We start from the raw sequence: 26,332 nt of genomic DNA, 5'->3' as shown, positions 1-26,332 counted from the left end.
AGTATATATATATATATATATATATATATATATAAGAAATGCCAAAGATTGTATAATGCATTGTACGTCTAAGGAAACCTGAATGGAAGGTGTGTGTGTGTGTGTATATATATATATATATATATATATATATATATATATATATATATATATATATATATATTGACAAAGCAAAAAATGCCACAGACGTAACAAGCAGGCAATCCCTGAATGTGTTGCCACTGTCTAACAGCCAGGAGACGTGCAGCCGCGGGGACTCGAACATATTATTCGAGCACTCTGGAGACACTCGGTTAGCACCCGAGCATGCTGCAATAACACCTGTAATGGGGTTACCGCAACAGTGTGGAGCCAGAAGACCGCAGCATCTGATTGCTCCTACTCTGGAGCTGAGAAGAAGCATTTCTTCATTTTAAATGTGTTTATTTCTTCTGGCAGAACAGGGGTTAATCGGCCATGTTGGAAATCACTGTGCTCACAGCTGAGCTCGGTTAGCCACTCCTTTTCCCTTTATAGTCGTAATCTGGGCTCTGTTAACAATTCTTGTCAGAGCTAGAATTTGCTGCATTGCTAATGGTGGGAGAGGAGCACATATGAGAAGGAGAGTTGAAGGATTTATTCGTGACTGTTGCTTGGTTTGTATGCGTGGCAATTCCTTATCCTTCTGTGTTTTTGTTAAATCCCCTACCTTCACACCCCGCTGCATTCCTCTGTTATACATAAGTGAATATTTTGTACGCCTGGAGTATCCCGTTAACCCTTGTCCGTGTTTCCTTGTTTGTCGGGTTGGGGTACTATTGTGCACAATAGTGCCCCCTTTTCCCTAGGTTGGGGAGGCCCCGGCATCTTTGTCATCTGAAGTATCCCAGGGAGCAGGGTGAGCTAGGATGCCTCCTAGAGTTAGGGACAGGGAAGTTGCCCCTGGTCACCTGACAGCTGAGTCGTGACAGTACCTTATCCGAACATGTTCACTCATCACTGGTATGTACAGTACAGACCAAAAGTTTGGACACACCTTCTCATTTAAAGATTTTTCTGTATTTTCATGACTATGAAAATTGTACATTCACACTGAAGGCATCAAAACTATGAATTAACACATGTGGAATTATATACTTAACAAAAAAGTGTGAAGCAACTGAAATTATGTCTTATATTCTAGGTTCTTCAAAGTAGCCACCTTTTGCTTTGATGACTGCTTTGCACACTCTTGGCATTCTCTTGATGAGCTTCAAGAGGTAGTCACCGGGAATGGTCTTCCAACAATCTTGAAGGAGTTCCCAGAGATACTTAGCACTTGTTGGCCCTTTTGCCTTCACTCTGCGGTCCAGCTCACCCCAAACCATCTCGATTGGGTTCAGGTCTGGTGACTGTGGAGGCCAGTCATCTGGCGTAGCACCCCATCACTCTCCTTCTTGGTCAAATAGCCCTTACACAGCCTGGTGGTGTGTTTGGGCTCATTGTCCTGTTAAAAAATTAATGATAGTCCAACTAAACGCAAACCGGATGGAATAGCATGCTGCTGTAAGATGCTGTGGTAGCCATGCTGGTTCAGTATGCCTTCAATTTTGAATAAATCCTCAACAATGTCACCAGCAAAGCACCCCCACACCATCACACCTCCTCCTCCATTCTTCACGGTGGGAACCAGGCATGTAGAGTTCATCCGTTCACCTTTTCTGCGTCGCACAAAGACATGGTGGTTGGAATCAAAGATCTCAAATTTGGACTCATCAGACCAAAGCACAGATTTCCACTGGTCTAATGTCCATTCCTTGTGTTCTTTAGCCCAAACAAGTCTCTTCTGCTTGTTGCCTGTCCTTAGCAGTGGTTTCCTAGCAGCTATTTTACCATGAAGGCCTGCTGCACAAAGTCTCCTCTTAGCAGTTGTAGAGCTGTGTCTGCTGCTAGAATTCTGTGTGGCATTGACCTGGTCTCTAATCTGAGCTGCTGTTAACCTGCGATTTCTGAGGCTGGTGACTCGGATAAACTTTTTCTCAGAAGCAGAGGTGACTCTTGGTCTTCCTTTCCTGGGGCGGTCCTCATGTGAGCCAGTTTCTTTGTAGCGCTTGATGGTTTTTGCCACTGCACTTGGGGACACTTTCAAAGTTTGCCCAATTTTTCGGACTGACTGACCTTCATTTCTTAAAGTAATGATGGCCACTCGTTTTTCTTTACTTAGCTGCTTTTTTCTTGCCATAATACAAATTCTAACAGTCTATTCAGTAGGACTATCAGCTGTGTATCCACCAGACTTCTGCACAACACAACTGATGGTCCCAACCCCATTTATAAGGCAAGAAATCCCACTTATTAAACCTGACAGGGCACACCTGTGAAGTGAAAACCATTCCCAGTGACTACCTCTTGAAGCTCATCAAGAGAATGCCAAGAGTGTGCAAAGCAGTCAAAGCAAAAGGTGGCTACTTTGAAGAACCTAGAATATACGACATAATTTCAGTTGTTTCACACTTTTTTGTTAAGTATATAATTCCACATGTGTTAATTCATAGTTTTGATGCCTTCAGTGTGAATGTACAATTTTCATAGTCATGAAAATACAGAAAAATCTTTAAATGAGGTGTGTCCAAACTTTTGGTCTGTACTGTAAATATTCCTTTTTTGGCTCACCCACTATTTTTTTCATGTATTCTGGCATTTTTTACTTCATATCCATGTCCCCATAAGGCCTATAACTATAAATATAATATAAAATAAGACACAAGACACTTTTAATGCTTGGAATAAATGGCCGTGTGGTTTTATTTTGGGTTACAAAATCCAATTAAATGAATAAATAACCAATAAATAATATCCATAAATTCATAAGTCCAAAATGTCCATAAACTTCCATAAACCAAATCCACTCAAAATTGAGTGATTTTTACCCACAAATAAAACCAAACGACAGGTAAATGATAACATAAGGGGAGGGAGGGCGGGATCTTCTTTTCTTCAGGCACCGGCGAACTGAGCATCTAACGCCGGTGCACAGGTATATATAATCATAAAATCTGCCCAGCAACTGATTGACAACCAATCAAGTTGTCAAATTTTAAGCGGGCAAAAAGCCAGCCAGAACCAGATCTGACTGCTTTTACATAAAAGAAATGTAAACTGCGTTGACCTCAACTTGACCCTGAAATCATGGTCAGCAATGAATGTATTAGGCCTATGTGGACATGGGACCCCCGCTATATTTTAATGTTTGAGCGGGGGGGCTTACATGTCCCCATAAGGCCTATAACTATAAATATAATATAAAATAAGACACAAGACACTTTTAATGCTTGGAATAAATGGCCGTGTGGTTTTATTTTGGGTTACAAAATCCAATTAAATGAATAAATAACCAATAAATAATATCCATAAATTCATAAGTCCAAAATGTCCATAAACTTCCATAAACCAAATCCACTCAAAATTGAGTGATTTTTACCCAAAAGGCCAAGGTTCAAAGAGCCGAGGCCCCCCCCAAACCACACAGCCATTTTTCGATTATATTGCCCATATTAAGATTGAATATATCAAGTCCGATTTCGGACAGATGAATCAAATCATCTCTGAACATCCCTGGTAAAAAACCTTCTAAATCTGTATGTCTAAATGAAAACCCAGAGATAAGAGGCAAAAACTTCTTCATGGAAAAATTAACCCTCTTCCTGATCTTATCCAAAAATGAAAGTTGATGACAGTTCCAAGCACGCCTGGGGATGACTTCAGAAAAAACAACACCAGATAATGGAAAAGCTTGTCTTAAATAAGTAAAATCTGACCGCATAATAGCCAGCAAATTCAACGTGTTGATTTTTCCCAAGTCATTCCCAGCGAGGTGAACTACAATCAGATCTGGATAAGGAAAATTCTCTAAACAACTCTTTACTTCAGAAACTAAAGAAGGCCAAGTCAAGCCGCGAATACCGTGCCAAAACACTTGTACTTTAGAAGAATGGAACGATAGATTCTCAGAATATGATCGAAGGCTGGCCCTCTTCTGGGCCCAGAAGACAAATGAATGCCCAATGATCCATATAACTGCAGGACATAAGAGAAATAACAATTAATCAGGATATAAATTTGGACGAACATAAATTTTGAATCTATTCGACTCCCATCTTCCCAGTCTTTTTATTCTATTGTCAGATAGGCCAGCCCTGGATGCTTCTGTGGCCGCACCTATTCTGAAAGAATGGGAAGTAATTTTGAGATGGTTTTTCCCCAAAAATGCCAAGCACTTTTTTAAAATAAAATTAAATTGAAAAACCGTCACCGGGGAGGAGTCTCTATGAACAAATAGGGAGCCTTCAACAGAAGGCCTAAACAAAATCCACTTAGACAAGTTAGTCACAGGGCAAATCTTAGACTCAGGGAATGAATTCAAACGTAGCTCAGATCCTCGCCCTAGCTGATCCGTTTTAGACTTCCTGATAAACAAAAGAAGAAAATGTTGAAAAATTCTGACGTCTGAGAGCATAATCCCGGATGAAACAGTCTTCTTAGCTGAAACTACCTCACTGACCCGTAGCGCCCCAAAGAAAGAGATAGAAAATATTGAATTAAACAGAAGTGCTTCCTCCATATTCCTACACACATGCCCGAGAGCGGAACAAATATCAATTAACAAAGAAATGGAAATAGGGCATCTCAAATCCGGACAAAACCTCTCCCTCCTCAGGCCCTTTAAAAATTGTTTAACTAAAAAGAAATCTGTTAATGCAATACCACCATGCATTTTCAAAAAGAAAGATATACCTGCAAAACTTTTTGCTATCGTAGAGAAAGATAAACCCCGTCTGACCAAAGATTCAGCGAATCTCAAAGCAGAATTTGGATCAGGAACATAGGGGTCAAAACCGAAAAGCACAGAAAAATCGACCCATTTCTTCCATGCGACTGAGTAATCAGTCCATGATCTTAATGATAAAGAATTCTGAATAAAATAAGGAATTATATTGGAATCAGGTCCTGAATTGAAAGGGGGGAATCGTACGCTTCTCTGTCTGCCATTGGGACCTGTAGATAAAAATCAAACCACTGACGATGTAATATGAGATCAGTTAAATGACTAATTCTACCATCTCCCAAAGCTGCTTTTAACCAAATATTGCAGTTCAGGCACTCCAAAACCAATTTTCTCAGAATTTTTGCAGCTATCGCATTCTTGGAAGATAGAGTATTGATTGAAAAATTCACTGCTGGGTTCATGGTATGTAATACAACCCTGAAATTTCTCAACTCATGACCCCATAGGCAAATACACAGAAGGATTGATAACAGCTCAGCGATAAACGGGTTTTTGTTTAAATTTCTAGAAACCCAACTAGCAGGCCATTCCCGGGATACCCAGTGAGTTTGAAATAAACAAGCCAAACCCATATTGGAATCTACCGAAAAAACGAGGGGAATAGAATCTGAGGAAATAAAAGGGGATTGAATTATTGATTTACCATTAAAGCCCTCCAAAAATGCTAGCCAGATTCTGGCATCCTCCTTCACTTCAGAACATAGTCTGATGTGGGAATTGGGAGAGGAATGCCCTTTAGTGGCTTCATAAAGTGACCTGGAAAAAACCCTGCCGATCGGAATTACTCTTAGAGAAAAATTCAGTAGGCCCAGTAGGGACTGAAGCTCCTTCAAAGTGATTTTGTCCTTTCTTAATAAGTTTTCTAGCGAACCACGAAGTTTGTCAATTTTCTCACGAGGTAACAGAGTTTCCATTTTAACTGAATCAATCGTGATACCCAAAAATTCAATACAACTACAAGGGGGTACCGTCTTCTCGTGGGCAATTGGGATTCCAAAATATGCGCACAATTCCAAAAACTTAGAAAGAGTATTTTCACAAGCCTTAGATTGGGAAGGGCCAACAAAAAGGAAATCATCTAAATAATGTAAAATACCCGCCTCACAACCACTATATTCTAAAACCCAATGTAAAAAACGAGAAAAATTTTAAAAATAAAAACAGGACAGGGAAAAGCCCATAGGAAGGCATTTGTCAAAAAAGAAGCAGTTATCAAAATGGAAACCTAAAGAATTAAACCCCTCCGGGTGTACAGGGAGAAGTCTGAAGGCAGACTTGATGTCTGATTTGGACATAAGGGAATTAGGGCCGAATTTCCTAAGCATATCCAGAGCAATATCAAAGGATGAGTAGGTGACAGAACACAATGACTTGTCCACCTCATCATTCAGTGATTGACCAACTGGATAAGAAAGGTGATGAATCATACGGAAAGAACCCGATTCCTTCTTGGGAACGATACCCAGGGGGGATAACCGAAAATTTAAAAACGAGGGAGACAAAAAAGGGCCCGCGACCCTGCCTAAATCAATTTCCGAAAAAATTTTTTCCCTAGCAACATCGGGGAAGTCGGCAATGGATGGAAGATTTTTAACTAAAACACACCCAGAGCCTTTAAATTGAGGAACATGAAAACCTAGAGAAAAACCATTATATAATAAACTACTGATCTCCCTGTCTGGGTATTTGTTTAGCCAGTGGGCCATTCTTTCCAGCCTCACTGGCGATTGAGCCTTTAGAAATTGCTTCTTTGGAGGATTGCTGGGCAGCCTGCTTTTTAAAGCATTTGGACATTGGGTGGGGGTTCCCACAAAAAGAACATTCGTGCCGAAAACGGCAGCTATTGTTCCACTTACAAGATGAATCATTATAAGCGAAACAAACACCTTTTTTGGTAGCAGAAAAAGAAGGCTGCCTAGCAACAGTAGTCCTCATAGGAAGCATGAGATTGATCCACAAACCAATGTCTTTGGATCCCCATTTCAATTCGGGATGAACTGACAGCTTGTGTCTAAAAGCCTCATCATAACTGAGCCAAGCGGAGCCACCAAAATTTCTATAAGCTTCCAAAATAATATCAACATGTTGGAAGAGACTACTACAAAGGTTAGGAGATCTCTCTCCCAACACGGAAGCATAGATGGTGAACGCTTGGACCCAGTTATGAAATGACCTAATATTACGCTTAGTATCATCATTATCACATTTGTCATCTTTCTTATCAGTTTTAGGGGGATGATCCCTACTGGGTAACAATGAAAAGAGATCGACAAATTGATTATTCCAAATGAGCTCCTTAACAGAGGGGCTCAAATGGAATCCCAGCGGGGAAAGCTCACAAGTTAGAGCCTCCTTGAAAGGATTCAAAGGAGGCACAACAAGGGCAGCAGCCTCTGAGCAAAACAAGGCAGGAGAAGCTGCTGTCCGAGAAGAATTGCTAGCCTCGCATAATGCTTCGGCTACCACAGATTTAATTAAATCTCTTAATTGGTTCTGAGGGACAGACAAGGGGGTATTATAAATCTCACCCCTCGTCGATCGGTTGTCCGGTCCTCCTCCTTCTTCACAGCCTGCGCTCCAGCCCGCAGGAAGGGGCGAGCGCAGCTGCCTGGCAGATCCTGCATCGCGGTCCTCTTCTTCATCAGATCACATGGGGGGTGGAGCGGACCTCGAGCTCCGCACGGCCGTTGCAGGAGCTGACCGGGCGCCAGCCGAGAGGGGCACCGCAGCGCTTTTACGGCCGGTGCCCTTCCTGGCTCTTCCGGCCGCTCCCGATGACGTGGACGGCTCGCTCTGATGACGGCTTCCGAAGTCTCGCTGAGGGCTGCGCGATTTTGATGCGCAGCGGCGGCCGGACTTCCTGCTCACCGCTGACACGCCAGGCCTGGACGCCGCAGAAGACGGGGCAGCTGAAGAAACCGTCTTCTGTCTTCTGCTTCTCGCTGGAGAGCTCACAGCGGCCGGAGCTCCCATTTCCAGCCCCGCATCTGGTGTCGGATGATCCGGAACAGACGGAGGAGCGATGGCTTCGGAGGCTGCTAGCGGAGGTTTTATAGCCAAGCAGCTCCTCAGCCAGTCCTCCCCATCCTTCTCGCCGGCTCTTGATAGAAGTTCCTGCAGAAGCTTCTCCATCTCTTCTAGGAGGTATCTTCTTTTCTTCAGGCACCGGCGAACTGAGCATCTAACGCCGGTGCACAGGTATATATAATCATAAAATCTGCCCAGCAACTGATTGACAACCAATCAAGTTGTCAAATTTTAAGCGGGCAAAAAGCCAGCCAGAACCAGATCTGACTGCTTTTACATAAAAGAAATGTAAACTGCGTTGACCTCAACTTGACCCTGAAATCATGGTCAGCAATGAATGTATTAGGCCTATGTGGACATGGGACCCCCGCTATATTTTAATGTTTGAGCGGGGGGGCTTACATTATTTTTTTTATATATACCTTTTTAATGAGACCTAAATAAAATGTACAAGTTTTATTGAGTTTCCCTGTGTTGTGCATTCCTTTCTCTTGGCTTTTCCTTGTTATATATGTGCAGTGGAATGAACTAACTTTGGCTTTTGGCTGCAGGTTTTTTTTTTGTTTCTTTGGGTATAACTGGTCCAAAGCGCATGTGGGTTTAATATTCTGTATGTATGTAGATTTTATTGATGAGCATACATGTCTCCTTTGTTATCGGCTGTGTCACATTGAATCTATAGAAACATGCATTCGATAAGTAAAACAGTTACATTGGCGTGACATTCTAACCAGAAAACTGTATGTTTTTGGAATCCTAGAGAATGTGGGAAGCAGCTTGAGTCATGGGTCTGTTTGCTGGAAGCTGGGGTGTCATGTGAGTCATGTGAATACAGTACTGGCAAGATAGAATGCAAGGCAGAATGAATATACGAGAAGCATAGGAGGTAATGGGTGAAGTGCTGTGTGTCAATGCGGTGTGCTGTGGATCTAGGAGAGATGTCCCTGAGTGTCAACAGGACGATTGTTCTGGATGTGAGGATTCTCCTAACTTGGAGGTGAGATTACTGCATTTATTCTGTTATTGCATAGTGTATTGCCTCATTCTGTGCTACACATCATCATATGCAATGGTAATATCGAATTGGCCATGTGTTCTCGTAATCTTATTAATGTGGGAAATTGTTTGTAATTATAGCTATAGCCTTACTACCGCTGTACGTCATCAAGTGACGGTTTCTACCTGGCTCCACCATGTGTATGTGTGAAGTCAGGCAGTGAGTAATTAATACATTTATACTGCATATGTTTAACTATTGACTGACCAGGGACTCAATTCCGAGCACTTGTACGGATGGCACAGCTAGTGTTTGGATGCCTAAAGTTTGTGAGGTAGTGCTAAAAGGTGACTGTCTTCAAAATGAGTAACCATCAACCACCAGTCGTGTATTGCCGGTATAATCAGGATTTCTCTGTCCTTGTATTGAACCATCATAAGAAGAAACACACGACATGACAGTGTATGGTCAACTCCTTCCAATCAAACAATCCTGTTATTAATTTCCTCCCCCAGTCCCCTGTACCTATTAACGTATAATATATCCTAGTGAAAAATCATACCAATTGTGGTTCACAGCTGCAGATGTGGCGCCAAACCAGGAGCTGTGAACCACAACCGGCACGACTTTTCCCCTGCACCTTATGTGTCAGCAGTATTGGCATATGTTGCTTATCAGTAAGTTGCATTCACTGCAGTATGAAGCCACCTTACATATACATATATTTATTTGGACTCTAATGTACATATATACCCTTGATAGCAACAGGCTTGATATCTCTTTCATTAATCTCTATATGTATAGCTATATCTTTTTTGACTTTGCGCTTCAGCACTTCATATGGGGTGTTACATCCTAATGCTTAAAGGGGTTCTCCCACTAACAAAGTAAATTGTAACGTTGATTTTAATGAATACACCTTGGAATAATAATTTCTACAATTGGATGTGTTTAGAATCTTTTTTTCTTGTGCGGAGATAATTTTATGAATATGTCCCTGCTGTGTACTGTGTAATTTCTGTGTCTGACCGTGTAGGAACATGGTCTGATCATAGCACATATCTTGGGCAGGGCAGGGGGAACGCAAAAGAGAGTATACATACAGGGCAGCACGAGATCACAGCTGATTCTTTTTGTGAGGTAAACATTTAAAAAAAAATTTTTGCCTCAAAGAAAGAATTATTTCTGATCCCATGCTATAATGTCAGTATACTTTTTTACTCCCTCCCCTGCCCAGGAGATGCGTTATGATCAGGCCATGTTCCAGTAAAGGCCGGAGCAAGCCACCTCCCCACATTGGCGTGGGCAGAGACCGGCATAACAATGGTTGGAGGGGAGGGCACAGGGATTTAGTGGGGTGGGTTATGCTAAGGGGCCATTTATAGGGTCAGTTATGGGTGGGGACACTTTAGTTTCCGGCTCACAGTAGGCAAGAACAGTCCCACCCGTCCTAATTTTTTATATGTTCTGGTGGGGTTTATTTGGGTTAATGATTGGGTCATGGTGGCTTTTGGCTGTTGGGGGGTCTTTGAAGTTGGTCTGTGACATCCATGGGAATATGGATTCCACAATTGGTAATACAATATGGTTTTGGTCTGCTGATTTTGGGGGGATTTTACAGTAAAGGCCCCGTCTCACATAGCGAGATCGCTAGCGAGATCGCTGCTGAGTCACAAGTTTTGTGACGCAACAGCGACCTCCATAGCGATCTCGCTATGTGTGACACGTACCAGCGATCAGGCCCCTGCTGCGAGATCGCTGGTCGTGTCGGAATGGCCTGGACCTTTTTTTGGTCGTTGAGGCCCCGCTGACATCGCTGAATCGGTGTGTGTGACACCGATCCAGCGATGTCTTCACTGGTAACCAGGGTAAACATCGGGTTACTAAGCGCAGGGCCGCGCTTAGTAACCCGATGTTTACCCTGGTTACCAAAAAAAACAAACAGTACATACTCGCCTTTCGGTGTCCAGGTCCCTTGCCGTCCGCTTCCTGCTCTGACTGAGATCCGGCCGTACAGTGAGAGCGCAGCAGTGACGTCACCGCTGCGCTCTGCTCTCAGTGTACGGCGGCTCAGTCAGAGCAGGAAGCAGACGGCAAGGGACCTGGACACCGAAAGGCGAGTATGTAGTGTTTGTTTTTTTTGGTAACCAGGGTAAACATCGGGTTACTAAGCGCGGCCCTGCGCTTAGTAACCCGATGTTTACCCTGGTTACCCGGGTGCTGCAGGGGGACTTCGGCATCGTTGAAGACAGTTTCAACGATGCCGAAGTCGTTCCCCTGATCGTTGGTCGCTGGAGAGAGCTGTCTGTGTGACAGCTCCCCAGCGACCACACAACGACTTACCAACGATCACGGCCAGGTCATATCGCTGGTCGTGATCGTTGGTAAATCGCTTAGTGAGACGGGGCCTTAATGGTTTGTCGGATCCCCAGGGTTTAAGTGGACAATGGAACCCCTTGGGGTGATGGCGCTCCGGAGCCAGTGGGTTAACAGCTGGGAGTAATCTATGGTCTGTTTATTATGTCCACAGTTTATTTTTGGTTTATCACCAGATTTTGGGAGCTTCAAGGACCCTCCCAGTGTCTTATTTATATTATTGTTAAATATTTGTATGTTGTATAAATAAAGGCTACTGTGGCCGAAATTATCCAAAATTATGGTGTCATTGTTTTAATTTTGGGGCCTGTAGTTGGGGGAAGGCTATTGGATATTTAATTTGGTGGGGTGGGTTAAGGTTATGGGAAGGTTCCCACCGGAGACATCGACAATACCAGTGTCATGTACGGTCAGACACAGCCATTATACAGTACACAGCAGGGGCCCATTTATAAGATTATCTCAGCACAGAAACATTTTTTTGAAACACATCTGTCATGGGGTCCTTCTCCGATACCAAACAATCAACAGAGTGAGGGAAGTGAGAACAATCCCAAGACCTTTATTATAGGCAAAACTAAAAGGTCCATAAACAATCCACCACACTGAGGATACAATAGTCCAGAATACGAATGCAGTTCAGTAACAGGATAAAATGTCCAAGGAGATGAGAGTCCAATAATCCAGCAGACAGAGGATAAAAAATCCATACGCTTTCCTTTCTCTCTGACGTGCTGTGTTCACACCATCCTCACCACACAGGAACTGACTTCCCAGCTCCTGTCCTCCCCAGCCCCATCCTTGTGTCCAGGGGTAGTCAGACAGGTTGGGGTGGTTTTCAGGCCTCCCAGACCTGACAAAGGTGCCTCAGGGATTAAGGCATTACAGGGGGTCATCAAGAGGCATAGATACAGTCAGGCTGCAGACAGTAAAGGCTGAGTCACACATAACGATATCGTTAACGATATCGTTGCAACGTCACGCTTTTGGTGACGTAGCAACGATCCCACTAACGATCTCGTTATGTGTGACAGCGACCAACGATTAGGCCCCTGCTGGGAGATCGTTGGTCGATGGGAATGATCAGGACCTTTTTTTGGTCGCCGAACACCCGCTGTCATCGCTGGATTGGCGTGTGTGACGCCGATCCAGCGATGTGTTCACTTGTAACCAGGGTAAATATCGGGTTACTAAGCTCAGGGCCGCGCTTAGTAACCCGATATTTACCCTGGTTACCATTGTAAAAGTTAAAAAAAAAAACAGTACATACTCACATTCTGATGTCTGTCACGTCCCCCGGCGTCCACAGGGTTGAAACTGCTTTTGGCAGGAGCGCTGCTAATATGCACACGCTGCTGCCGAGAGCTTCCCTGCACTGACTGTGTCAGTGCCGGCCATAAAGTAGAGCACAGCGGTGACATCACTGCTGTTACTGCCGGCGCTGACACATTCAGTGCAGGGAAGCTCTCGGCAGCAGCGCGTGCATATTAGCAGCGCTCCTGCCGAAAGCAGTTTTAACCCTGTGGACGCCGGGGGACGTGACAGACATCAGAATGTGAGTATGTACTGTTTTTTTTTTTTTTACTTTTACAATGGTAACCAGGGTAAATATCGGGTTACTAAGCGCGGCCCTGCACTTAGTAACCCGATGTTTACCCTGGTTACCCGGGTGCTGCAGGGGGACTTCGGCATCGTTGAAGACAGTTTCAACGATGCCGAAGTCGTTCCCCTGATCGTTGGTCGCTGGAGAGAGCTGTCTGTGTGACAGCTCCCCAGCGACCACACAACGACTTACCAACGATCACGGCCAGGTCGTATCGCTGGTCGTGATCGTTGGTAAGTAGTGTTGAGCATTCCGATACCGCAAGTATCGGGTATCGGCCGATATTTGCTGTATCGGAATTCCGATACCGAGATCCGATACTTTTGTGGTATCGGGTATCGGTATCGAAACAACATTAATGTAAAAATGTGTAAAAGAGAGAATTAAAATAAAAAATATTGCTATACTCACCTCTCCGACGCAGCCTGCACCTTACCGAGGGAAGCGGCAGCGTTCTTTGTTTAAAATTCGCGCTTTTCTTTCCTTACGTGAAGTCCCGGCTTTGTGATTGGTTGCGTCGCAGTCACATGGGCGACGCAACCAATCACAGCAAGCCGTGACGTAATTTCAGGTCCTTAAGGATTTTAAAATTACGTCCCGGCTTTGTGATTGGTTGCGTCGCAGTCACATGGGCGACGCAACCAATCACAAGCCGTGACGTCACGGGAGGCTGGACACGCGCGCATTTTAAAATGCGCGCTTGTCCAGCCTCCCGTGACGTCCCGGCTTGTGATTGGTTGCGTCGCGATCAACCAATCACAAGCCGGGAGGCTGGACACGCGCGCATTTTAAAATGCGCGCTTGTCCAGCCTCCCGTGACGTCCCGGCTTGTGATTGGTTGCGTCGCGATCAACCAATCACAAGCCGGGAGGCTGGACAAGCGCGCATTTTAAAATGCGCGCGTGTCCAGCCTCCCGGCTTGTGATTGGTTGACCGCGAAGCAACCAATCACAAGCCGGGACGTCACGGGAGGTTGGACAAGCGCGCATTTTAAAATGCGCGCGTGTCCAGCCTCCCGGCTTGTGATTGGTTGACCGCGACGCAACCAATCACAAAGCCGGGACGTAATTTTAAAATCCTGAAGGACCTGAAATTACGTCACGGCTTGCTGTGATTGGTTGCGTCGCCCATGTGACTGCGACGCAACCAATCACAACGCCGGAACGTAATTTTAAAATCCTGAAGGACCTGAAATTACGTCACGGCTTGCTGTGATTGGTTGCGTCCCGGCCACATGGTCGGCACGCGACCAATCACAAGCCGGGACTTCAGTAAAGGAAAGAAAAGCGCGAATTTTAAACAAAGAACGCTGCCGCTTCCCTCGGTAAGGTGCAGGCTGCGTCGGAGAGGTGAGTATAGCAATATTTTTTATTTTAATTCTTTCTTTTACACATTAATATGGTTCCCAGGGCCTGAAGGAGAGTTTCCTCTCCTTCAGACCCTGGGAACCATCAGGGATACCGTCCGATACATGAGTCCCATTGACTTGTATTGGTATCGGGTATCGGTATCGGATTGGATCCGATACTTTGCCGGTATCGGCCGATACTTTCCGATACCGATACTTTCAAGTATCGGACGGTATCGCTCAACACTATTGGTAAGTCATTTAGTGTAACGGTACCTTAAGTGAGTTAATTCAATTATCAGCCTTTTGGATGGTAATTGAGACTCTAGACAATATGGGGAATACACGGAATGATACAGGGCAACAAGAGAACACTATGAAAATCAGTAAAATATAAATATACACAAAATGATACCCACATAACATATCACACCATCACAACATCCAATTGTGGAAATTATTATTATTCCAAGATCTAATGATTAAAATCAACTTTGTTCATGGGAAAACCCCTTAAATATTTTTTTTTTTTTTTTTTACTTTTTTCTAACTTTTTTACTTTGTCCCAATATGGGACAATGATTTTTTGCAGGCTGATCGATTCTGAAGCATGGAGATGAATCAGCATCCCTATGCTGCAGAAACTGTCAGCTTTACACTGACAGACAAAGTTGCTCATCATGCACTGGGCATTATCAGCACGTTTGCTAGGTCTGGTGACCCGGATGTCATCATGACATTGGGTCACCATAGCAATGATCAGATCCACAGGCAGAGGGCCTCTGCTGGCTTCCAGAATGCTGCAATCATGTTCAATCGCAGCATATCGGGGTTTAAAGTGCAGCTCCTGGCACTTTGTGCCGGGTGTCAGCTGTCAGAATCAGCTGACACCCGGTGGCGATCGCCCACACTCCCCCCTTCCGTGCACATGGGCAATTGTGATTACGTCATATTCCGTCCCTGGTCAAATAGGCCCAGGGCACAGTGACGGAATAGTACATCGGCTGTCAGAAAGGGGTTAATGTGCATTGCATTTCCGTGACATTTTTGCCATAAATCAATGTAAAAAAACATATTGTAATTATGATTTGCACTGTTTCAAAATGTATTTAAGACCTTCACAGATAGGTTGTATGCCCATATCGCTAAAAGTCCTCAAATTACCAAGTTTCCACAAGTGTATAAAATATACTGCATTCAGTGGCACAACAAGAGTCTGATGGGCCCGGATGCAAAATTTTGACCTGCCCCCCTGCATGTTAATCAGATGTATGGGCCCTTGTAATGTTTCTAAATCCTATAAGTACATACATGTTACCATGTATCCATTATGTAGTAATGTCCCTACTCCTGGACTCCTTCCAGGTATATATGGTAAGTCTCCCATGCTGGGCCCCTTACATGTATATAAGTTTCCCATCCGGGGCCTCTTCAGGTTTATATGCCTTCCCATCCTGAGTTCCTTTCAGGTATATATGACCCTCATCCTGGGTTCCTTCCTTTTATAGATGTCCCCAATCCTGGTATATATGCACCTCATCCCAGGCAACTTCCTGGTATATATGTTTTCCATCCTGGTATATGTGCCCTCTGCCGTCCCGAGCTCTTTCCTGGTATATATGCCCCCCATTCTGGTTTCCTTTGTGGTATATGTATGTCTCCCATCCTGGGCCCTTTCCTGGAATATAGTTCCTCTTCCTGGGTTTCTTCCTGGTTTATACACTGCTCAAAAAAATAAAAGGAACATTTAAACAACAGAATATAACTCCAAGTAAATCAAACTTCTGTGAAATCAAACTGTCCACTTAGGAAGCAACACTGATTGACAATCAATTTCACATGCTGTTGTGCAAATGGAATAGACAACAGATGGAAATTATTGGCAATTATCAAGACACACTCAATAAAGGAATGGTTCTGCAGGTGGGGACCATAGACCACATCTCCGTACCAATGCTTTCTGGCTTATGGTTTGGTCACTTTTGAATGTTGGTTGTGCTTTCACATTCGTGATGCCATGAGACGGACTCTACAATCCACACAAGTGGCTCAGGTAGTGCAGCTCATCCAGGATGGCACATCAATGCGAGCTGTGGCAAGAAGGTTTGCTGTGTCTGTCAGCGTAGAGTCCAGAGGCTGAAGGCGCTACCAGGAGAAAGGCCAGTACGCCAGAAGACGTGGAGGGGACCGTAGGAGGGCAACAACCCAGCAGCAGGACCGCTACCTCAGCCTTTGTGCAAGGAGGAACAGGAGGTGCACTGCCAGAGCCCTGCAAAATGACCTCCAGCAGGCCACAAATGTGCATGTGTCTGCATAAACGGTTAGAAACCGACTCCATGAGGATGGTCTGAGTGCCTGATGTCCACAGATGGGGGTTGTGCTCACAGCCCAACACCGTGTAGGATGCTTGGCATTTGCCACAGAACACCAGGATTGGCAAATTCACCACTGGCGCCCTGTGCTCTTCACAGATGAAAGCAGGTTCACACTGAGCACATGTGACAGATGTGACAGAGTCTGGAGACGCCATGGAGAGCATTCTGCTGCCTACAACATCCTTCAGCATGACCGGTTTGGCAGTGGGTCAGTAATGGTGTAGGGTGGCATTTCTTTGGAGGGCCGCACAGCCCTCCATGTGCTCACCAGAGGTAGCCTGATTGCCATTAGGTACCGAGATGAGATTCTCAGACCCCTTGTGAGACCATATGCTGGTGCGGTTGGCCCTGGGTTCCTCCTAATGCAGGACAATGCCAGACCTCATGTGGCTGGAGTTTGTCAGCAGTTCCTACAAGATGAAGGCATTGAAGCTATGGACTGGCCCGCGCGTTCCCCAGACCTGAATCTGATTGAACACCTCTGGGACATCATGTCTCGCATCATCCACCAACGTCACGTTGCACCACAGACTGTCCAGGAGTTGGTGGATGCTTTAGTCCAGGTCTGGGAGGAGATCCCTCAGGAAACCATCTGCTGTCTCATCAGGAGCATGCCCAGGCATTGCAGGGAGGTCATACAGGCACTTGGTGGCCACACACACTACTGAGCATCATTTCCTTGTCTTGAGGCATTTCCACTGAAGTTGAAAATTTCCACTGAAGCCTGTAATTTGATTTTTCACTTTGATTTTGAGTATTATTCCAAATTCAGACCTCCATGGGATATAAATTTGATTTACATTGATAATTTTTATGTTTTTTTCTTCTCAACGCATTCCACTATGTAATGAATAAAGATTTGCAACTGGAATATTTAATTCAGTGATATCTAGAATGTGGGATTTTAGTGTTCCCTTTATTTTTTTTTAGCAGTTTATATTTCCCTTCCTGGCATATATGGCCCCATCCTGGGCTCGTTCCTGGTATAAATGTCCCCATTCTGCTGCTGTTCTCCAATGCGTAAACTAAACTCTATTCGCTTTTCCCTATCCCACATCACACAGCGTCCTCGTCTTTAGCAGTCTCAGAGGCTATCAGCTGATTCTGGTGGGCCTGCTATGTGCAACGTATGACGTATGATAAGCAGAAGGCATGTATTGCAGTGCAGGGAGTCAGTGTGTCTGCGCAGCAATACTGTTATGATGCGGGTCTAGATTGGAGTTTTTATTATTGCATCCACTAGGGGCAGCACAGACAGGTGGCTGAGTCAATGAATAGCCAGAAGTCAGTACACAAGAACAGCAATATGGTATGAAGGACTAACAGGTAGTGTAGCCAATCAGGAACAACCCAGGTACAGATATCTCTGAGTAGTATGAAAGAGCTGAATAGTACAAAGGGGAGAGCTTCTGCCTGGTGCACAGGAGTTGCTGGGTTTGAGATCAGATAAATACATTTCAGCTGAAATCGCATCCTCAGACGCAAATCCAGGTGAAATAGGTGCTGGCTCCAGTGGGCTCCCGTCCTGCACTGGTTGGGTCATGGTCATGGTCACACCCTCTGCGACCGCAATCGTTATGCCCTTAACTCCATTCATTGTCTATGGGACTGCTGAGTATACACTATGTTCCAAATTATTATGCAAATTACATTTTTCTCAGATTTTCCTAAAAGGTCAGGGCAAATGACAGTCAGTCTAATAAAAGTCATCACCCGTTAGATTATACATTGAATTTTATTGAGAAACCTCCCAATGATAACAGTATAATCTCCAAAATGAATAAAAACTCAAAATGCACTGTTCCATATTATTATGCACAGTAGAATTTCTAAACATTTGATATGTATTAAAGATCTGAAAATGCTCAATTGTGGAATTTGCAGCATTAGGAGGTCACATTCACTGAACAAAAAAGCTATTTAACTCCAAAACATACTAACAGGCCAAGTTACATGTTAACATAGGAACCCTTCTTTGATATCACCTTCACAATTCTTGGATCCATTAAACTTGTGAATTTTTGGAGAGTTTCTGCTTGTATTTCTTTGCATGAAGTCAGAATTGCCTCCCAAAGCTGCTGTTTTGGTGTGAACTGCCTCCCACCCTCATAGATCTTTTGCTTGATGATACTCCAAAGGTTCTCTATAGGGTTGAGGTCAGGGGAAGATGATGGCCACACCATGAGTTTATCTCCTTTTATGCCCATAGGAGCCAATGACTCAGAGGTTTTCTTTGCAGCTTCAGATGGTGCGTTGTCATGCATGAAGAAGATTTTGCTCCTGAAGGCACATTTCTCCTTTTTATACCATGGAAGAAAGTTGTCAGTCAGAAACTTTATGTACTTTGCAGAGGTCAATTTCACACCTTTAGGAACCTTAAAGGGCCCTACCAGCTGTTTCCCCATGATTCCGGCCCAAAACATGACTCCTCCACTCCTTGCTGACATCGCAGCCTTGTTGGGACATGGTGGCCATCCACTACTCCATCCATCTGGACCATCCACAGTTGCTCGACACTCATCAGTAAACAGGACTGTTGGAAAATTAGTCCTCATGTATGTGTGGGCCCACTACAACCGTTTCTGCTTGTGATCACTGTTTAGGGGTGGCTGAATAGTAGGTTTATGCACCACAGCAAGCCTTTGAAGGATCCTACACCTTGAAGTTCGAGGGGCTCCAGAGGCACCAGCAGCTTCAAATATCTGTTTGCTGGTTTGTAATGACTTTTTAACAGCTGCTCTCTTAATCCGATTAACTTGACTGGCAAAAACCTTCCTCATTCTGCCTTTATCAGCACGAACACGTCTGTGCTCAGATTCAGCCACAAATCTCTTCACAGTATGATGATCACGCTTAAGTTTTTGGGAAATATCTATTGTTTTCATCCCTTGACCAAGGCATTGCACTATTTGATGCTTTTCAGGAAGAGAGAGATCCTTTTTATTTCCGATATTGCTTGAAACCTGTGACCTGCTTAATAATGTGGAACATCATTTTTAAGTAGTTTTCCTTTAATTAGAATCACCTGGAAAACTAATTATCCCATGTGTTTCAGATTGATTTCAGTGATCCATTGAGCCCTGAGACACAATACCATCCACAAGTTTATTTGAAAAACAAAACAATTAAATCTTTACGACACTGAAATCCAATTTGCATAATAATTTGGAACACAGTGTAGTACCCAGCAATTTTCAGCAGTCCCATAGACTATGAATGAGGTGGAGGTCACACATGCACACTTCTACTGCGCTTAATGGAAATGTAAGTCTATGGGGAAAATCTGCACATAAAACTCAGAGTACCCACAAGAGAAATTGACATGTTGTGGATTTGAAACATGCACCGCAGGTCAGTTTACACTGAGTAAAAAAAGCACAATGGGCATGAGGATCTCTAAATCTCATCAACTTTGCTTGACTTGGAAGGCCGGGGTCACACTAGAGAGGAATATAGACGTATGAGAGGCGCAAAAAAAACGCATTGCACACGGACCAATGTTTCTCTATGGGGCAGCTCCTATCTGCCGTATATTTCTCGGCCGTATTTTACGGGCTGAGAAAATCGCATCATGCTGCGTTTGTCAGCGTATTGCGCAAAAAATCCGCCAATAAAAAGTCTATGGGGGCAAGAAAATAACAGATTACACAGGGACCATCAGTGTGACTTGCGAGAAATACGCAGCGGTGTTCTATAGAAAAGCCGGTAATTCAGTGCGGTGTACAGTAAAATCACACTGACAGGTTAGAATAGGTAGAATAACTGTCTACACATAGAATAGGTATATATATGTCATTGACACACACACATATATATATATATATATATATATATATATATATATATATATATATATATACAGTGCCTACAAGTAGTATTCAACCCCCTGCAGATTTAGCAGGTTTAATAAGATGCAAATAAGTTAGAGCCTTCAAACTTCAAACAAGAGCAGGATTTATTAACAGATGCATAAATCTTACAAACCAAAAAGTTTTGTTGCTCAGTTAAATTTTTATAAATTTTAAACATAAAAGTGTGGGTCAATTATTATTCAACCCCTAGGTTTAATATTTTGTGGAATAACCTTTGTTTGCAATTACAGCTAATAATCGTCTTTTATAAGACCTGATCAGGCCGGCACAGGTCTCTGGAGTTATCTTGGCCCACTCCTCCATGCAGATCTTCTCCAAGTTATCTAGGTTCTTAGGGTGTCTCATGTGGACTTTAATCTTGAGCTCCTTCCACATGTTTTCAATTGGGTTAAGGTCAGGAGACTGACTAGGCCACTGCAACACCTTGATTTTTTGCCTCTTGAACCAGGCCTTGGTTTTCTTGGCTGTGTGCTTTGGGTCGTTGTCTTGTTGGAAGATGAAATGATGACCCATCTTAAGATCCTTGATGGAGGAGCGGAGGTTCTTGGCCAAAATCTCCAGGTAGGCCGTGCTATCCATCTTCCCATGGATGCGGACCAGATGGCCAGGCCCCTTGGCTGAGAAACTGCTCCACAGCATGATGCTGCCACCACCATGCTTGACTGTAGGGATGGTATTCTTGGGGTCGTATGCAGTGCCATCCAGTCTCCAAACGTCACGTGTGTGGTTGGCACCAAAGATCTCGATCATCAGACCAGAGAACCTTGAACCAGTCAGTCTCAGTGTCCTCCAAGTGATCATGAGCAAACTGTAGACGAGCCTTGACATGACGCTTTGAAAGTAAAGGTACCTTACGGGCTCGTCTGGAACGGAGACCATTGCGGTGGAGTACGTTACTTATGGTATTGACTGAAACCAATGTCCCCACTGCCATGAGATCTTCCCGGAGCTCCTTCCTTGTTGTCCTTGGGTTAGCCTTGACTCTTCGGACAAGCCTGGCCTCGGCACGGGAGGAAACTTTCAAAGGCTGTCCAGGCCGTGGAAGGCTAACAGTAGTTCCATAAGCCTTCCACTTCCGGATGATGCTCCCAACAGTGGAGACAGGTAGGCCCAACTCCTTGGAAAGGGTTTTGTACCCCTTGCCAGCCTTGTGACCCTCCACGATCTTGTCTCTGATGGCCTTGGAATGCTCCTTTGTCTTCCCCATGTTGACCATGTATGAGTGCTGTTCACAAGTTTGGGGAGGGTCTTAAATAGTCAGAAAAGGCTGGAAAAAGAGATAATTAATCCAAACATGTGAAGCTCATTGTTCTTTGTGCCTGAACTACTTCTTAATCCTTTAGGGGAACCAAACAGAATTCTGGTGGGTTGAGGGGTTGAATAATAAATGACCCTCTGAAAAAACTTTTCCCAATTTTTTAAAAAAATAAACAAAGAAATAACATTCTTTTTTGCTGTAGTGCATTTCACACTTCCAGGCTGATCTACAGTCCAAATGTCACAATGCCAAGTTAATTCCAAATGTGTAAACCTGCTAAATCTGCAGGGGGTTGAATACTACTTGTAGGCACTGTATATATATATTTATTTATATTTAATACAGAGCCAGATGTGTCTCATATCCTGTCGGGTTTGATAAGGAGATAGCAAAAGCCGGCAATTAAATTACCGGCTTTTCTGCTATCTAGCTCTGTATGAAATATAAATATAAATATATTAGACTGTATATATGTTTTCACGAATATTTGAGCCCATGGATCCATTCTATGTCCATTTTGCAAGCCGGTGAGAAAATCTCGCCGTACGGATGCCATACGGAGGTTTACATGTGCAAAATACGCAGCCACACCCTGCCTACGGATGACATACGGATCACTGTTCAGGGAACATTTCTGCGTATTTGGTCTGTAAAAAACAGACTGTATTTTTATACTGTACGCTGTGTGTGACTCCAGCCGAAAATATGTAGAGTCAAAAACTCCTCTTTGGAACTCAGTGCTGCAGGGTATCATTGCCATCCAATTACAGTATTTATTATACCATTCACAGGCAAAGAAGTAATACTTTGTAACACTACTGTTAGATAATAATAATTATAACATAAAGCAATATTTGGCGTTGCACAATCATTTTGCCAGTATTACTGTTTCCATTTTTGGTACAAGGTAATGCCACTTTCTCTTTAGCTTACAGATTTCAGTGATGTTCCATGTGCCGTACGGTCTCTTCCACCACAGTGGTATCACACAGTCCAAGTGCGGAGAATACGATCACTCAGGGCTCGAAGCAACAGTGATCCGCTACAGGGGAAAAACTTGGGACAGGGGTTTCAATGGGTGAGTGTGACTAGTTATAACATCTAATCACAGCATTTTTCCTATTTGTGTCTTATTTATAGGTTAAATAGCTAAAATAATATGTACAGTATATTTGTCGTTTTAGTTTAACTTTCACAGAGCCCTATTATTATTATTCATTAATTTAAAAAAAAAAATGTTTACGAGACTTTTCCTGTAAAACTTTTTTAGAAAACTGTGTTAGGCCTTTTATTATGATTTCATGTGACGATATAAAAACATGTCATATGGATGACACATGGACCTTCTTACGGATGAAAAACACTCAGTACCACCGTGAGGATGAAAAAACAACAGTTTCTTTCTGGCTGTAAACGGACGTTTTCATTTGCTCATTTTAAGTTTGCCTTAGGGCTGTCCCACACGTCCAGATAATTCCGGTACCGGAATAAATCGGTACCGGAGTTATCCGTGTCCGTGTGCCTGGGAACTCACGGAGGCCATACGTGCGGCACACGTGTGCCGCCCGTATGGCGAGTGGGTACCACACGGAGCGTGTGGTACCCACTCTGCATGGTGCTGAAGCTGCGATTCATATCATCCCTGCAGCAACGTTTGCTGTAGAGAAAATATGAAGAATAGTGTTTAAAATAAAGATCTATGTGTCCGCCGCCCCCCCACCCCCTGTGCGCCCCCCCCGCTGGTCAGAAAATACTTACCCGCCTCCCTCGCTGCTTCCTGGTCTGGCCGCGGCTTCTCCTGCATGCGGTCACGTGGGCCCGATCATTTACAGTCATGCATATGTGGCTCCACCCCCCATAGGGGCGGAGCCGACTATTCATGATTGTAAATGATCGGCCCCACGTGACCGCATACAGTAGGAGGCGCGGCCAGACCAGGAAGGAGCGAGGGAGCGGGTAAGTATTTTCTGACCAGCGGGGGGGGCGCACAGGGGGTGGGGGGGCGGCGGACACATAGATCTTTATTTTAAACACTATTCTTCATATTTTCTCTACAGCAAACGTTGCTGCAGGGAAGATATGAATCGCAGCTTCAGCACCATGCAGAGTGGGTACCACACGCTCCGTGTGGTACCCACTCGCCATACGGGCGGCACACGTGTGCCGCACGTATGGCCTCCGTGAGTTCCCAGGCACACGGACACGGATAACTCCGGTACCGATTTATTCCGGTACCGGAATTATCTGGACGTGTGGGACAGCCCTTAGTAAATCCCTTCAAAATGTTTGTGTTGTAAAACACAGAACTCGTTAACACGTGAGACATAAGTATTGTATGGATAAAATCTCAAGAGATTGCACTGAGAGGCCATTACTGAAACTCAGCATATACCGTACTCTCCTATACATGGATATATAAATATACACCTGTCATTGAAATTGAAACACCCAAGAGGAACAGTCATGGGTTTATGGAAATCACAGAATGGATAGACATGTTAATGCTATGCAAATGTTGAAAAAATTGAAATTCATGTTTCAAAAGATCTTAATTTATTTAGTATTGAGTACGAGTACCAGAAATTCCAGCACTTACATACTTTGGCTGAGGTTATAATATAGGTACCAACTTCGCTCTATAAAGAGAGAGAGACTGTAATATTTGGTATAACAATGATAATTTATATTATTAACCCCTTCCCGACTTCCGCCGTACTATAAGGGTATGTGCACACGTCAGGATTTTGTCAGGATTTTGTCAGGCTTTTTCCTCAGGTTTTGTAGCCAAAACCAGGAGTGGGTGATAAATGCAGAAGTGTAGCATATGTTTCTATTATACTTTTCCTCTAAATGTTCCACTCCTGGTTTTGGCTACAAAACCTGAGGAAAAAGCCTGACAAAATCCTGACGTGTGCACATAGCCTTACAGCGGAGGTCAGGTCCCCTGCTTTGATGTGGGCTGCGGCGGTGAGCCCACCTCAAAACTGGGACATGTCAGCTGTTTTGAACAGCTGACATGTGCCCGCAATAGCGGCGGGTGAAATTGCAATTCACCCGCCGCTATTAACCAGTTAAATGCCGCTGTCAAACGCTGACAGCGGCATTCAACCGGCGCTTCCAGCCGTGTGATCACATGATCGGGGGTCGGCGATGCGTCAGGATGGTAACCATAGAGGTCTTTGAGACCTCTATGGTTACTGATGCCGGCCTGCTGTGAGCGCCACCCTGTGGTCAGCGCTCATAGCAAGCCTGCATTTCAGCTACATAGCAGCGATCTGATGATCGCTGATATGTAGCAGAGCCGATCCAGTTGTGCCAGCTTCTAGCCTCCCAAGGAGGCTATTGAAGCATGGCAAAAGTTAAAAAAAAGTTTTAAAAAATATGAAAAAAAAAAAAAAATGTAAAAGTTTAAATCACCCCCCTTTCGCCCCATTCAAAATAAAACAATAAAAAAAAATCAAACCTACACATTTTTGGTATCGCCGCATTCAGAATCGCCCAATCTATCAATAAAAAAAAAGGATTAACCTGATCGCTAAATGGCGCTGTGAGGAAAAAATTCAAAACGCCAGAATTACGTTTTTTTGGTCGCCATGACATTGCATTAAAATGTAATAAGGGGCGATCAAAAGAACGTATCTGCACCAAAATGGTATCATTAAAAACGCCAGCTCGGCACACAAAAAATAAGCTCTCACCTGACCCTAGATGACAAAAAATGGAGATGCTACGGGTATCGGAAAAGGGCGCATATTTTTTTTTTTTTAGCAAAGTTTGGAATTTTTTTTACCACTTAGATAAAACGTAACCTAGACATGTTTGGTGTCTATGAACTCGTAATGACCTGAAGAATCATAATGGCAGGTCAGTTTTAGCATTTAGTGTACATAGCAAAAAAGCCAAACAAAAAACAAGTGTGGGATTGGACTTGGAATTGTTTTCCCGTTTTCTAGTACACGACATGCTAAAAACAATGATGTCGTTGATAAGTACAACTTGTCCCGCAAAAAACAAACCCTCACATGGCCATATTGACGGAAAAATAAATAAGTTATGGCTCTGGGAAGGAGGGGAGCGAAAAACGAGAACGCAAAAAAGGAAAAGGGCAAGGTCGTGAAGGGGTTAAGTTTTTAATGTGGCGCCCCCTGGGGTCCAGTCGCCACAAAGACACTGCACCTCACCCAGAGGTGTGGTATTCCACTCTCAGGTAAGAAGGGAGCACTACCCTCTAACACTCACATCCAACACACACCAGTTTAGTCGGGGCACTTGGGCGTACCCTTAGGGAGGATGGCCTCATCCCAGGCTGGATAGGAAAGGGTGTTGGAGAGTGAGTGGGGTAGGTAGAGTAGGGGAGGAGCTAATTAGGAGGGAAAGGGCAGAGAAGGAGGGAGGAAATGGAGCTGAGCAGATCTGCAGCTCGTGACAGACAGACAGAAGAAGTGTGAATAGGAACATAAAAATGCCCCAGAGGCAAGAAGGGGTCCTAGGGTCATGGGAAGTGCAGAAGCTACCCGTGAGTCTGGAAACTGCACCTTGCTGTGTCCTTTGCGTTATTCCAATCGCACCTGCCCGGCATAGCCACCACCGTCATCTTATATCTCAACACTATATCTGCCCTGGGGTTAGCTCTACCCCTGGAGAGCTGCACCAACTCTGCTGCATAACTATC

The 26,332-nt window shown here is 44.1% G+C and overlaps 1 protein-coding gene across 2 annotated transcripts in view; it reads left to right on the top strand.

Annotated features, from left to right (window-relative positions):
* Positions 1–26,332, top strand: part of CDK15 (cyclin dependent kinase 15) — a 550,498-nt gene that overhangs the window by 275,959 nt on the left and 248,207 nt on the right. The window contains exons 1-2 of one of the 2 annotated variants that reach the window (XM_077272099.1): positions 8,674–8,828; positions 22,589–22,738. In XM_077272099.1, the coding sequence (XP_077128214.1) occupies positions 8,721–8,828; positions 22,589–22,738 (258 nt within the window). In that variant the 5' untranslated portion in view covers positions 8,674–8,720. Of the gene's footprint in view, positions 1–8,673; positions 8,829–22,588; positions 22,739–26,332 lie in introns of those variants that run through there. The other variant, XM_077272097.1, reaches the window with a different exon arrangement.

This window comes from Ranitomeya variabilis, chromosome 7, assembly GCF_051348905.1.
Source record: "Ranitomeya variabilis isolate aRanVar5 chromosome 7, aRanVar5.hap1, whole genome shotgun sequence".
NCBI classification, from domain to species: Eukaryota; Metazoa; Chordata; class Amphibia; order Anura; family Dendrobatidae; genus Ranitomeya; species Ranitomeya variabilis.
This window is presented reverse-complemented; position numbering and strand designations above follow the sequence as displayed.